This window comes from Lactuca virosa, chromosome 6 (assembly GCF_052849685.1).
Source record: "Lactuca virosa cultivar CGN04683 chromosome 6, Lactuca_virosa_CGN04683_v6, whole genome shotgun sequence".
Classification (NCBI taxonomy): Eukaryota; Viridiplantae; Streptophyta; class Magnoliopsida; order Asterales; family Asteraceae; genus Lactuca; species Lactuca virosa.
In genome coordinates this window covers 208,565,042-208,578,984 of record NC_136431.1, presented here as the reverse complement: position 1 = coordinate 208,578,984, position 13,943 = coordinate 208,565,042, and the positions used below count along the sequence as shown (strand labels likewise).

General features: G+C 31.0%; 2 protein-coding genes and 1 pseudogene across 2 annotated transcripts; 1 reads left to right on the top strand and 2 right to left on the bottom strand.

Annotated features, from left to right (window-relative positions):
• Positions 1 to 264: 264 nt before the first annotated feature.
• LOC145118896 (uncharacterized) lies at positions 265 to 1,985 on the top strand. Its single transcript, XM_079054553.1, has 4 exons — positions 265 to 834; positions 974 to 1,210; positions 1,294 to 1,511; positions 1,596 to 1,985. Exons 1-4 carry the CDS (start codon positions 559 to 561, stop codon positions 1,780 to 1,782), a joined length of 918 nt encoding a protein of 305 aa, XP_078910679.1. The 5' UTR covers positions 265 to 558; the 3' UTR covers positions 1,783 to 1,985.
• Positions 1,986 to 3,791: 1,806 nt separating this feature from the next.
• Positions 3,792 to 4,772, bottom strand: LOC145122256 (blue copper protein 1b pseudogene; annotated as a pseudogene).
• A 1,958-nt stretch (positions 4,773 to 6,730) lies between these two features.
• LOC145120431 (blue copper protein 1b-like) lies at positions 6,731 to 7,333 on the bottom strand. The gene is made up of 2 exons (XM_079056254.1): positions 7,168 to 7,333; positions 6,731 to 7,056 (listed from the first exon to the last, which is right to left on the bottom strand). Exons 1-2 carry the CDS (start codon positions 7,331 to 7,333, stop codon positions 6,731 to 6,733), a joined length of 492 nt encoding a protein of 163 aa, XP_078912380.1.
• Between the last annotated feature and the right edge of the window lie 6,610 nt (positions 7,334 to 13,943).

Below are 13,943 nucleotides of genomic sequence, written 5' to 3'. Positions count from 1 at the left end.
TCGTAATAACACACAGATCATTTTATTATACTCCCGAAAAAGATGGTCTCTAAAATGTATTTGTTTGATGTAATTTATCTCCGATTATTTAAATAACAAATGGGTTCATCCAATTATTATTAAAAATATATGTTACATGATTGATAATATAATAAACAATTTTTAAAGCAGACGTAAATAACACCGAGAAAAAACAATAATCATTTTATTATTGATTACATAATAAAAAGACTTCCGAAAACAAACATTCGCGTAGGAAAATGATTGGAAAAATATCGTTAAAAATTAGGAATGCTGCCATAACATTATTAGCATGAAAAAATAAGGATTCCGCCATTAAAATACCACAAAAACATCTCTTCGAATCCACGTTTCCTTCCAATTTCCTTCCTTTTCTCCTTCATCATCAACCATTCCATTTGATTCTTCCGGATTTCTCTCATTTCTCTCTTCCGATCGACAACATATTCTAACGGCTACTCCAAACCCTCCGATTTAGGGTTGTTTTTGTTCGATTCGATTCGATTTGATTTTGATTTGATATCACTATCAATCGGAATGTCGCATGAAAACAATGCTGGAGTCGCCCGGTTGAAGATCGGGTTTGATGACCACAAGCCTGATTACGTAATCATGACGGAACCGGAAGGATTGGATGACGACCGCCTCGGCGGCGGTGGCGGTATGGCTCCGTCGCCTTCTTCTCCCTCCGGGGACTGCACTAGTATATGGTGGTCATTTTGGTGGTGGGGAAAACTTGTTTTTCTTGTCATATTCTTAGCTATTTTAGGGATTTGTTTCTTCGCATGGATCGGACCCTTTCTAATGGATAAGGTACGTTGATCATTCGATAATCTATTACACTGTTCATCCCAATTACATTCAAACTTCATATAAATCGACAATATCTTTCACAATTCTGGATCATCAGACTACAATCACTTAACATAGTATCAAAATTCTTGTATTTCAGGAGGTTATCCCGATTTTAAATTGGGAAACTGAGACATTCAGCAAACCAGTATTAGCAATTTTAATATTCGGCTCAGTGGCACTATTCCCCAGCTTATTCATACCATCTACACCATCAATGTGGGTTGCAGGAATGAGTTTCGGTTATGGTTTGGGGTTTCTGTTAATAATCAGTGGAGTTACTATAGGTGTATCACTTCCTTACTTCCTCGGTTCCTTATTTTATCGCAGGATTCAAGTAAGTATCCCCAAATCAATTGAATCATCTTCTACATCCTTCAATTTGAGCTCATTAGGGTTTGTTTTTACTTTTTTATGCAGTCGTGGTTAGAAAGATACCCAAAAAAAGCATCGATTATAAAATTAGCTGGTGAAGGAGATTGGTATGATCAGTTTAGAGCTGTGATGTTATTACGAATATCACCTTTTCCATATGCTCTTTACAATTACTGTGCAGTGGCAACTGATGTTAAGTTTGTTCCTTATTTGTTTGGAACTTTGGTGGGAATGGTGCCTGAAATTTTTGTTGCAATATACACGTAAGATTCCTCTGAATATATTGAATTATAATTTACTAAAACTATAACTAAAAAATGATCCAATTTTTATGTTTGTTTCTTTAGGGGTATAATGATAAGAACTTTAGCGGATGCATCAAAAGATCAAAGATCACTTTCGATTCTTCAAGTTGTATTCACAGTTGGGGGGTTTCTTTTAACAATTGCCACAACTATAATAGTCACAGTTTATGCCAAAAAACGACTCAGTGAGTTGCGACAAGAGGAAGAACAATTGTCATTGCTACAATAGTAGTATTTTCAGAGGGTTTTTTTGAACAGATTTGGTTGGTTTTCGATCTGCAAACTCAAGAAAGAATTAAGGAAATTGAAGTTTATGGAAGAAAGATGGGTATTCTTTGAATTGATTTGCTTGTATATTTGTTATTTCTCCCTTACAAGAATTGTATATAATTTGTTTCTCATGCTTTAAATGGTTTGACATATGTTGATTCGTTTTTGTGTGTTGCGTGTTTGGATAGTTTTCTTGAAGTTGAATATTAGTTAACTATGCATAAGGACATGTTGGGCCTTCTTAAGTTTGTACGAGGTGTGTGACAAACAAGACGTGACTATGATATGCATTCGGCTTGATGACATTCATGTCAATGGTACAAAAGTTGTAGTTTTGTACAATTAGAAAAAAGAAGTGGAAATGTGGAATAAAGTGAGACAAGAAGTTTGCTCTTATCTCTTGTCATTCCATAACACATTAATGTCCACATTCTCATGTTCATAAATAAAAAATAGGGATATTAACTAACCAACTTTTAGGAATAACAAAAATGATCATGTATTTTATGTTTTTGGGAGAATGACCTTTTGTCATGAATGATTCATTTGATACTAATTTTATGTCGCATTAAAATACATTTTAAATGAAAAAAATACATCAGATACGTTCATTCATTCCGGACTAACTTTGTCACGTTAAAATACATTTTCAAACGAAGAAAATACATCAAGTACATTCCAGATGGCATATTAGGAAAAAAAAACTATTCCGAATTTTCTAGAACAAGTTTGAAATTCTATTAACGATTCTAAAATTTTGAGAAAACACTTTGTTTTTTCTACTAAAATCTACCAAAATTATAAAGAGGCATAGCTAATGGGAACTAGATATGATAAAACAACTTAAAATATGATATTTGATTAAAAAATGGTGATAGCCGACACTTCAAATAACCATTTCGAATATGAGCAGACAAATATTTTGATTTTTTTTTTTTTTTTAATTTTTGGTTCAAATTAGAAGAAAAATACACATTATATATTTTCATTAGTACAAAATAGCCCATTCTAGACAAAGTGGTCATTTTCACAAAACACAAAAATACTTGGTCCTTTTTGTTAACAATCCCATTGATAATTGTTAGTTTGATTAAGGGTTATCTCTAGAAATAACTTATAAAATATGTCCGATCATGTCACGGATTGTGTAACAAATACAATCCTAATAGTTAATTTTAAATCCAAAATTGAGAGTCTCCCAAGCCCAATGCTACCAATTGTGCTTTCGGTTGTCGAATCCCGTCTTAATGCAACTAGGTTTTCAAGGTTTCACTAAGGCCGATATCAAGATAAATAATAATCAAACATTGGTTTGCGAACTTTCTTTGTTTTTGTTGCTTGTGTTACGTTTTCTTTGAATGGTAAACCACTAGGTGTGAGACCCGTGTAATACACATGTTTTTTTTTTAAAAAAAAATTAATACATTTTGTTAAGCATTACATGTTTAATAAATTACAAAACTGAATTTGGAAAGAATATCAATATTAGCTGTGAATAAACCAATTTTTACAAGGTTTCTGCAAATTATCATGAATTCAAAATGGATTGCCCGAAAATTATGTTTTTCAATTAAGAAAGTTGATTTGAATTTAAATTGAATTTAATATATGAAGTGACAAATTATGTGAGAATTTATGGAGACATTTAAGTTTCCTTATTTTGTTTATTATATTTTTAGATTAGATTTTTTTATAATTTAATAACAAAGCCAAAAAAACCACAATTTACCAAGTGGATTTAAATTAAATTGAAAAAATTTAAAAACTGACATGTGGCATATTGAATTAGGTGATGACATGTGGCAAAAAAATCTTCATTTATTAAGTAGGATTTACATTTAAATTTTGTAGCCGGTATAAATATAGATGTTATAGTTTTAAGAAAAATCAACATGTCAAGAAAAAAAAATAGACGGACGATTATAAATTATAGAAGATTGTTTATTTCAAATAATAATAAATAAATAATAAAACCAAATTTTCTAACATTTAAATAAAGTCATCATAAACCCACGTAAAAATAAAATATGGATATGAATCATCTTCAATCCGATACAACAAACAAACATATTAAATAAAATAACAAATTTCGAAAATTCTAAAGAAAGAAATAGTTTAAGCCAAGAGCAACAAAAAACCTCCGAATAATGAAACTAGAAAGCCATACATCGCTGATACTTCCAATTTGATCGATGTTGATACACTTGGAGCTGGAGCTGGAGTCATTGTCTGTGGTAGAACAGCAATAGCAAGCTTCATTTTCCTTAACTCACAATGTTTCCCCACACCACATACATACCATTTCATTCCTGGGGTCTTAAGTGGGATAACATCTCGTCCACTTGTCAAGGTTCCATTGGATACTGGAGCGATAAGACATTTTTGAAAACTGTTTCCATCGACTTTCATCACGTTGTGGGCACCGGGTGCGTAATTGAATACTACATCAAGAATTTCAATAAACTTCATTACTTGAATGGCAAGGAAACGTGAAACGGATCTTGAGATGATATTAAAAAAAAACATACAACAAAATCCAAATCTCATATGAGAGGAATAAGGGAACCTAAAATGTAGACAATCGTAAATATATTCACACAGGGGTAGAGAGACTATTTCCGTAGATAACATCTAATATATGAAACGTTAGCCCACGATGGTAAATAAAAAGGTAAGGGATAAAGAGAAAAAAGATGATAACGATGAAGATGGAAGTAAAAAAAAGGAGACATGTAATATGGTAAATAGTGTATGAAAAACACAAGTGTATTATATAAACATACCAAGTGTATCTCCAACGATAAAAACTTTATCTTTGGCCCAAGCTTGATAATCAAAGTCAAGAGTCCAACCACTTCCATCCCCGACAATGTATTCCTTAGCGGAGATTGAAGTTGCAAGAACAACAATTGTTGCCATGAAGATGATGATCCGATGGGAGGCAGCCATTTTTGAAATAATTTTGAGATTTTTAGAATAGATTTCTTTTAAAGAAAGCACCTAAAAATAGGTTGTAATTTGGTTTATGATATAAAAGGTACAAGATTGTTGTCTATTTATACATTAGTGAATGTAGATTAGTGCAAAGTATGGAACCGGCAGTGGACGGCAATCGCATTGTGGATTTGGTCTTTATTTTATGTGTTTGACACTTTGATTGCCACGCTAATTATAAGATAGTTTAGTTTTGTCTGAGCCTGTGATAACTTATGTTAAGCCTTTTAATATAAATGATTTATGTTCAGACAAAGTTTTATCTTTTCATAACTCAGATAAATAGAATAGTTATTGGTTTCATTCTTATTCTTCTTTTGCAAAAAGTAAATTATAAAAGGGATTGTAAAAGAGGTGCACGGTTGCTTGTATGTAAGTATGTACTGTGTACATAAGTATTAGACCGTGGGTTGCACATAAGTATATTTATATAGATAAATAATTATAAATATATTTCATTAAAAATATTTAAGTTAACGTCATTAACTATGAAATAAACACTTTCAATTAATATTATAAAAAATAATTATTATTCTTTGATCATATTCCTTTAATTCTTATAAAATAACATAGGTTCAACATTTATATACATAAAATAAAATAATATGAATGATATTTGTCGTAATAAAATAAATATTTTAATAATTCGTTAAAAATATTTAAGTCATTGTTATTAACCATAAAATAAACATGAGAAAATGTCACTGTAACACATTAAACTTTATTATTTTTTCGATTTGGTCACTAATTTATTATTATTATTATTATTATTTTGCGCAATAGACCATTTAAGTTGTTAGTTAGCTATCAATTAAACCATTTTGGACAAATTTGAACCGGTTACCGGTGACCAATCCTATATGGACTTTAATTTAATTTTCCTTTTTTATTTTTCATATTTTTAATAATTTTTTTTTTCATTTTGACCATAATAAAGTCAAACTTTACATTCTTTATGAAAATTGCAAGATTTTCTTGCTGCAAGATCATCAAAACTCTGTAAGCTTTTCAAAGAAAACTCAGATGAAGATCTTTCTCATATTGTTTGCAATATCCCAACAACCCTTGAAATTTTCGAGCTCATTGCAAGATTCTGCTGTGGTTTTGAAGTCAATTTCACAACAGAAAACGTCATTCCAGTTTCTTGTTTAGCTTGTTATTTGGATATGACCGATAAACACAACCCCAATAATCTTTTACATCGAGCTCTATCATTCTTCGAACACCAAATCATAGCAGGTTGGAACGAATCGATTAGATCCTTGAAAACAACAAAAAATCAAATCCTTCTTCAACAAGTGACAAAACTAGGGTTAATCGATGAAAAAAGTCCTAATTACCGCCTAACCGGAAAAAAAGGGTAAAAGTATCAAAAACTGCCGGTAATTTGGACTTTACTATCAAAAAAAATAAAGTTTATGACCTTCTTGTCAAATCGATGAAAATATTGGGACTTTACTGTATATATCCCTAACTAATTTTAGGCCAACCTCCGGTTGAGTACAAATTTTGTTTTGTTTTTCAGTTCGATTATGATTCACGATCTCAATGGCGAATGGTTAATCAGTAAAATCGGAAATTTTAATATATTTACTAATATCATCATTAGTAAACCCACTAAATGAATCAACCTACATCAATTAATATTAGTCCATTCAAAAATTCTAAGAGAAATATTGCTAAAAAAAGTTCTAAGAGATTGAATTTACTGAAATGCATGGCGTTCTCATGATGTTTACTTTTCAATATGAATACAAGTTAAAAAAGATGGTGAAAATCGATCCATATATAGTAATAAAAAGAAATCCACATTTCGTATATAAATTGTCTCAAACCGATACAACAATGAACAAATAGATATGTAATCAATATCAAATAACCAATTGAAGAATATAAAACAAACTAGACATGTTTCATACCAAGTGCAACAAAATACCACCAAATAATGCAACTACAAAGCCATAGACTGTTGGCACTATCAATTTGGTGGATGCAGATGTTGCTACTGGGCTTGGAGCTGGTGCCATTGTTTGTGGTAGAACAGTGATGAAAAGCTTCATCTTTCTTAACTCACAATGCTTCCCAACACCACAAATGTACCATTTTCTTCCTGGGGTTTGAAGTGGGATGATGTCTTTTCCACTTGTCAAAGTTCCATTCGAAGATGAAACAATACATTGTTGAAAACCGGTGCCATTGACTTTGACCACATTGTGGGCACCAGATGCATAATTGAATACTGGATGAAGAATATAAAATTAAAAAGTTAACTTTCTTGAAAACCTAAAATACTTGAAAACGACATTAAAGAAGCTAAATGTATGTATATTTGTGGGAATATAAATCGTACCAAGTGTATCTCCAACGATAAAAACTTTTTCCTTTGCCCAAGATTGATAATCAAAGTCGAGAGTCCAACCACTTTTGTCCCCAACAATATATTCCTTAGCGGATATTGAAGTTGCAAGAACAACAAGGGTTCCGATGAAGATGATGACTGAATGTGATGCAGCCATTTACGAAATAATTATGAGAGATTTCGAATAAATATTTCTGTAATTAAAACACCCTAAAATTGGATTGTAATTTGCTTGTGGGCTACACGGATGTTTATTTTTGCTTATTTATAAGGTTTGGGAATGAATGTAAAAGTGCGAAGTATGCAACCGGCAATGGACGGCAATGACATTGTGGAATTGGTCTTATTTTTTTGCCTTTCGAATGCTACATTAATTATTAGAAAGAAAACTACTTTTTTTCTTTCTTTACCAAGTGTCATCATATTTTGATTGTATTTCTCTCACGGGATCCATGCAAAATACTTATTTAATTAGAACTAAGAAGGTATTGCCTATGTTACTTATGGGCTCGATTGTTTTTGGGCTTTGTTATTGAGCTCTTTGTTATATGGATTCATGCTGTTTCTTTAGTTGGGTACATGGGAGTATGGGACAAATGTGAAGTCACTATTTGATTTCATGACTACATGCTCTGTCAAAGCATCACCAATCAAACCTCGACTGTCAACATTATTTACCCAAGCATTGTGATCAGAAATTGGAAAATAATCTAGTCTAACAAATGAAATAATAATAATAATAATAATAATAATAATAATAAATGTATGCTTATGTTTTATTCTTTTTAGTTTGCAATTCATATTTAATATGTAGTTAAAATTTATAGAATCAAGTTTAGGACGTAATTTGTAGGGGGTAAGTTTTTTCAAAAGTTTGTTCATTGAAAAAGTTTTTAAATGAGTTCCTATTGTGGATGTTCTACGCTTTATTAAAAATATTTATATATTAAGATTTTAATATCTTTCCTGTCTAGCCAAAGTTTTTATTAATAATAATATTAATTAAAAGGATTCCTCAAAACAAAACTTGCAAATCTTACAAAAATTCTAATTTAACATTACTGTTAATTTCTTTAAGAGAAATTAACCAACTGTTCATATAATAAAAAACATTAAAACACAACACCACCAAAAAATATGTCTAAAAAAGCCAAAATGAAGAATATCGATGAACAAAACAGAATAATAATCCAAGAAAAACCATGGAATACTTGATACATTTGATAAACTACTTTTTATGTAAATGTTACTATAAAAAGTAAAAACCAATAAACCATGGAAATATGTAATATCCAACTAAAAATGGAATTAAAATTAAAAAAATGCAAAGTGGATAAACCAAAGAGATGAGTGGTTGTGGAGACTAAGATCTTACCTTAACCATATCAATTATTTGCAAGAAATCTCTTTCAATCCCAATTTCATTCTTCTCGATCCTAGGATTGTTATTGTACTGTATATTAGCTTCTAGTATCCACCCAACAACCAATTTTGCACACATTTGATATTAATTTTTTTTTAACAAAAAACAATGGTGGGAATGAAGTTGAATGAACTAACCTTATCAAGATCGAGAGTTGGGTGTGGATTTGGATTCAGAGACTCAAGCACCTTCACCATATCTTCAATTTCCGATTTCTTCTCACTTGGAATTCCAAAAATGACTCGATTGTATCCTATTACACGAATTCAAAATAAACAAAAAACGCCCTAATAGGTAAAACAGATTCCAAGTAAAAGCCATTGGAAATCTCATTTTAGGATCAAAAGTTGTTTCAAGAACAACTTCATTTGAAAGTATATCTCCCTCCACTGAATACATGTGCAATTTACCATCTTGCCCTCCCACAATGGCTTCATTTCCATCAAGGGCAGTTACACATGTAGTCACAGTAAACCCAAAGTCAATATTTGCCAACGTGTGTAGCTTTCAATTATCATCCTCATAATCCTTATTTGATATATAATTCTTTGAATCTTTTCAATGCATCAACAATTAACAATTTAGGTAACTTTACATAACTAAAATCCCCTATCCCCTTCCACTACTCTAATAAAAGAGTATTCAAATATCACGTGTCATTTGGTCGACCCCCTCCCAAGCTTATTATCCCACTCAATTTTTGAATGTGAATTTCCTTAAATGCCCTTCGGCTATTATCTATAGGGCTGGCAATCATATCGTGTTCGGGTTGGCGTGTCGCGGGTTGGCGGGTCAAAATATGCCAACCCAAACACGACCCATTTAAATATACATGTCACGGGTTGGCGGGTTTGGACATAAACCCATATATGACCCGCCAACCCATTTATTTATACGGGTTCACAGGTTGACGGGTTTGTGGGTTAGATTTGGGTTCGTGGGTCAGATTCCATAAATAAAATTGACAATTAAACATGATTAAATTTTTGATGGTTGATGCAAACATATCCGAATTTTAGACACTTAAGTCTTAAACATCCAAATGAAAATTAAAAATATTCATAGAAACATGTACAAACTAAACATTGATACAAACATATTCAAACTAAACATTAATACAAACATAGATAATTCAAGTGGTCTATGAATCAATGGTATATATTATATAATACTTATTAAATATTAATACTTGATACATAAATACATTTAAAAATAAAATATAATTTTTTTAGTTAAAAATATAAACGGGTTGGCGGGTCAACCCGTTTATTTTTTGAGAAACTCATATATGACCCGTTTAATAAACAGGTTGGCGGGTTGACGGGTTGAAAAACTCAACCCAAACCCATTTATTTCGAGTCGTGTTGCAGGTCGTGTCGAGAATTGTCAGCCCTAATTATCTACCCCTTGCCCGTTTATTCCAAGCTCTACTATTCAGCTACTTTCCTAACTATAGGCCACGAAATCAGCTCCCAAGTTACCAATTCTCATGATAATTAGCAATAAAGGTGTTAATTTGGTATGTTTCTATTTTTTTTTTTTTTTTTTTTTTTTTTCTGTTTTATCATAGCCATCTTCTCTTTCTGAAATTACTGTTTTATTCGCCAGGATATCAATTAACTCTCCTCTTCTCCTCAATTTGCTATAATTTATTACAAGACACGCCAATGTAACTCCACATGTATTCTCTTTGATTTCGTTTTCTAATGTTGTATTGTATTGCCAAAGGAAATACAATTTCTTATATAGTTTGTTTGTGATTTTTTTTTCAATCGATCTTTTGGTTATTTGTCGGATGAAATCGAGTTATTACATCTTTCTTCAAATAACTCGTCATCAATATCAATTTATGGTTATCTGTTTTAGAAATTGGAAGAATCATTATTAATGTTAATAGTCTGAGTGAGGACACCATATGTAATCATGTTCTTGAAGTTGATTTACATACGTAAGGTGTTTGGTGAATGCTCAACAATAAGAGACCAAGTAATCTAACATCTTTTCCTTTTCCTTTTCCAGATCTATGATGTGTCTATCAACATTCCTATTGTGGTAAGATACTTATTAGTGACATCTGATTGAAACATTATATTATGATTTTAATTCTGAATTTAATTTTATATGTATTAAGTTATTACACACTTTTTTTGTGTAGTTTGGATTCATGTTCATCGCATTGATATGGAAGTTTGATTTTTCCCCTTCATGGTTCTGATTATTGCAATTCTTAATGATGATTAGAGAGATTCCGATGCAAGTCTTGTACTATTTATTCTCTTAATAGTTTTGCTAATTTTGATTTATTTTATAAGTCTGTTTAAAGCTAAAAGAGATCTTCACTTTGGGAGGTTACCTAACTTTAATGAACGTCATTTTCTTCTGGATCATGAAAGACACCGACTTCTTCACAGTAAGTGAAAATTTATTTATTTATTTATTTAAAAATTTTCGTTACTTCTATTGTGTTCACTTGAAACTCTAAGCCTCAAACAAATAACTATACGTGCATAGTGCATTTTAGTAATAGTTAGCACTTATCTTATTTTGTCATTAGTTTTAATTTAATGGTGTTTAAGATTTCAAAAATTGTCTTAATTTGGTGAACCACGTCCAATGAAGAAATATGGATATAATCACTCTTTTTAACGTTTATGCACATGCTTCTTGTGAAAAGTTTTACCATCAAAGGATAAACTTTTTTTTTTTTGTGATGTAATACTTTCAAGAACAAGTACCTAATATTATTTAAATGCCATAAAGAAAATCTTTTTCCTCTCCACGGAGAATCAATTAGTTAGAATGTTTTAATCCATCCTGTTCCAAATAAAAGATAAAAATAAAAATAGGCAGGTTTTTTAATTTTATTTTTCATGGCTAAGCTTCAAGTCTCCATTTTATGTTGGATAAAAATGATGAAATGCTTTTTAACTTCGAATGAAGATGAAAATTACTTTGATTGCATATGTAAATTGCTAAATTTTTTTTTTAAAATATATATATATATTTTTTGGTTTAGCTGCAATAGACAACTAGGAATTGATGGCAACTTAATTTTGACTATTTTCATTAAAACTTTAAAATATGTTTATTGTTCTTGTGAAACCACAAAGTAAATTTTAATTATAAAATATTTATTAAAATGGTGTAAATAATACATATATAAAAACATGTAATGTAAAAATCATGGAAAAACTTTTCCTAACATTTTTTTTATCGTTTTTATGATTGAATGGATGGTTATGTTTACATATTTTGTTGGTGCAATCTATGTTTTTGTTTTTCCTTTTTGTCCTTTTTTTTGTTTGTAAATTAAATAATATAGTGTACTTTCTTTTTCTTATTATTATAGTAATGAGCATTAATGAAAAAAAGGGATTATGCCACTAATAGACATTTTTTGGGGGAGAATTTCAAATTTTAGTCACAAAAAAATGGATTTCCAGATATAGACATGTTTTCCGCGGAGGTGAGCTCCGAGGAGCTCCGCGGAATTCACTGTAGCTCCGCGGAGTGGCAAAATCGTAATTAAATCAAGGGTATTTATGAAAAAAAAAAAATTTGATGAACAGTTCCGCGGAACTACAGTGCGTTCCGCGGAGCTACAGTGCACTCCGCCGAGCTACAGTGTTTTTTTTTCAAAACACCATTGATTTAATTACGATTTTGCCACTACGCGGAGCTACAGTGAATCCGCGGAGCCCTCAGAGCTCACCTCCGCGGAAAGCGTGTCTATATGTGGAAATCCGAATTTTTGTGACTAAATTTTGAATTTCTCTCCCAAAAAATGTCCATTAGTGGCATAATCCCTGAAAAGTCTTAATTATAGCTTGTACTTTAAAAGTATGATTATGTAATAATAACAAATGATGATTATCAAAGTTATATTCTAACCGTATTTCGACAAGATCTACAACTTTCGTTTAGACTCCGACGGCTAATTTTTACTTTATTTTTAAAGTTATATTTTAACATGCTTAGACATTTAAAGTCCGTTAAAAATTCATAACTTTGTCGTCCGACGTCCGTCTCCGACTGTCTTTATATCGTTGAGCTCCTATTAACAAAATCTTCAATTCTTGTTTAGATGGTTTCGGCTAAAATCGACCGATCTAAAATTCGATTTCCGAGCTGTACACTGTTATACTGAATCTTAGAAAAATCATAACTTCCTCTAATCAGTTAGATTTGGACGTTCTTTATATACACGCTCTCGGTTTAACGACTACTGCGATTTTCGTTTAGATCACTAAGGCTAAAAAGTAATTTATCAAAAATTTACTTTTTTACGATATACGGAGCCGTGCCGGTTTATTCGTGAAACTTCAATGGGTCATAACTTCTTCGTTATAAGTCGGATTTTAACGTTCTTTTACGGAATCCTTGTGAAATATACTATAACTTTGGTTAATATTATTTATCCTAAATAATTTTCTATTAAAAAGTCATTTTTAACGCTTATTATCTCTAAATTGATTAGCCCGAATCTGCGGACGTTATATTTTTCAAAGGATCTGTTATTTATGTTCTCATGGAACTAGAATTCATGGCATGTGTTGTTTTTGTTACAAGAACATACCATTTGGCAATAAGATGATATCTATGTTCTTTTTTATTTTTAATTATATTTTTCATCTGTTGTTGTTGTTGTTGTTGTTGTTGTTATTATTATTATTATTAACTCAAAATCGATTTTCATTTAAATACAAGATGTATTTACCTCTAACCACCGTACATCTCTTATCATCATCATCTAACTCGTAATACCACCGTCCACCAACCTTTACCATTAAGAAGATGAAGCACATTTGTAACATCCCAATTTTCAAGACCAAAAAATTTCGTTTTTAGTTTAACAATTCATAAACCAACAATATAAAAACATCCATAATAATATCTCATATCAAAACCAAAGTGTCAGTAATCAAAACATATTATCATAAAACCATATCAGAATGAAATCCCAAAGATCTCATGTGCGGAAAACATGGAGTGATTTTAGCGGATCTGCAGTCATATGTTTTAATTAGTATTGATCAAGAATTAATTTGGAATTAATTTAGTGATCAAAAGAGACTAATTAAAAATATGGGGACTGATTATGGTAATTAGTTATATTTATATGTGTTGGGCATATGATCCATGTTGGACCAAGTTTATGTATGGATACATAAAGAGTTGGGCTACATGAACCATGGGTCATAAAATCCATGGATATGGGTTTGGGTTATACCCATGACTCTTAGAATTCAACACATATAAATACATATGTTATGACCTAAAACCGCCACCCCTACCCACCCTTAGTGTGTGTGTGCATGTTCTTGGAGTTCATGAAGGTTTTAGA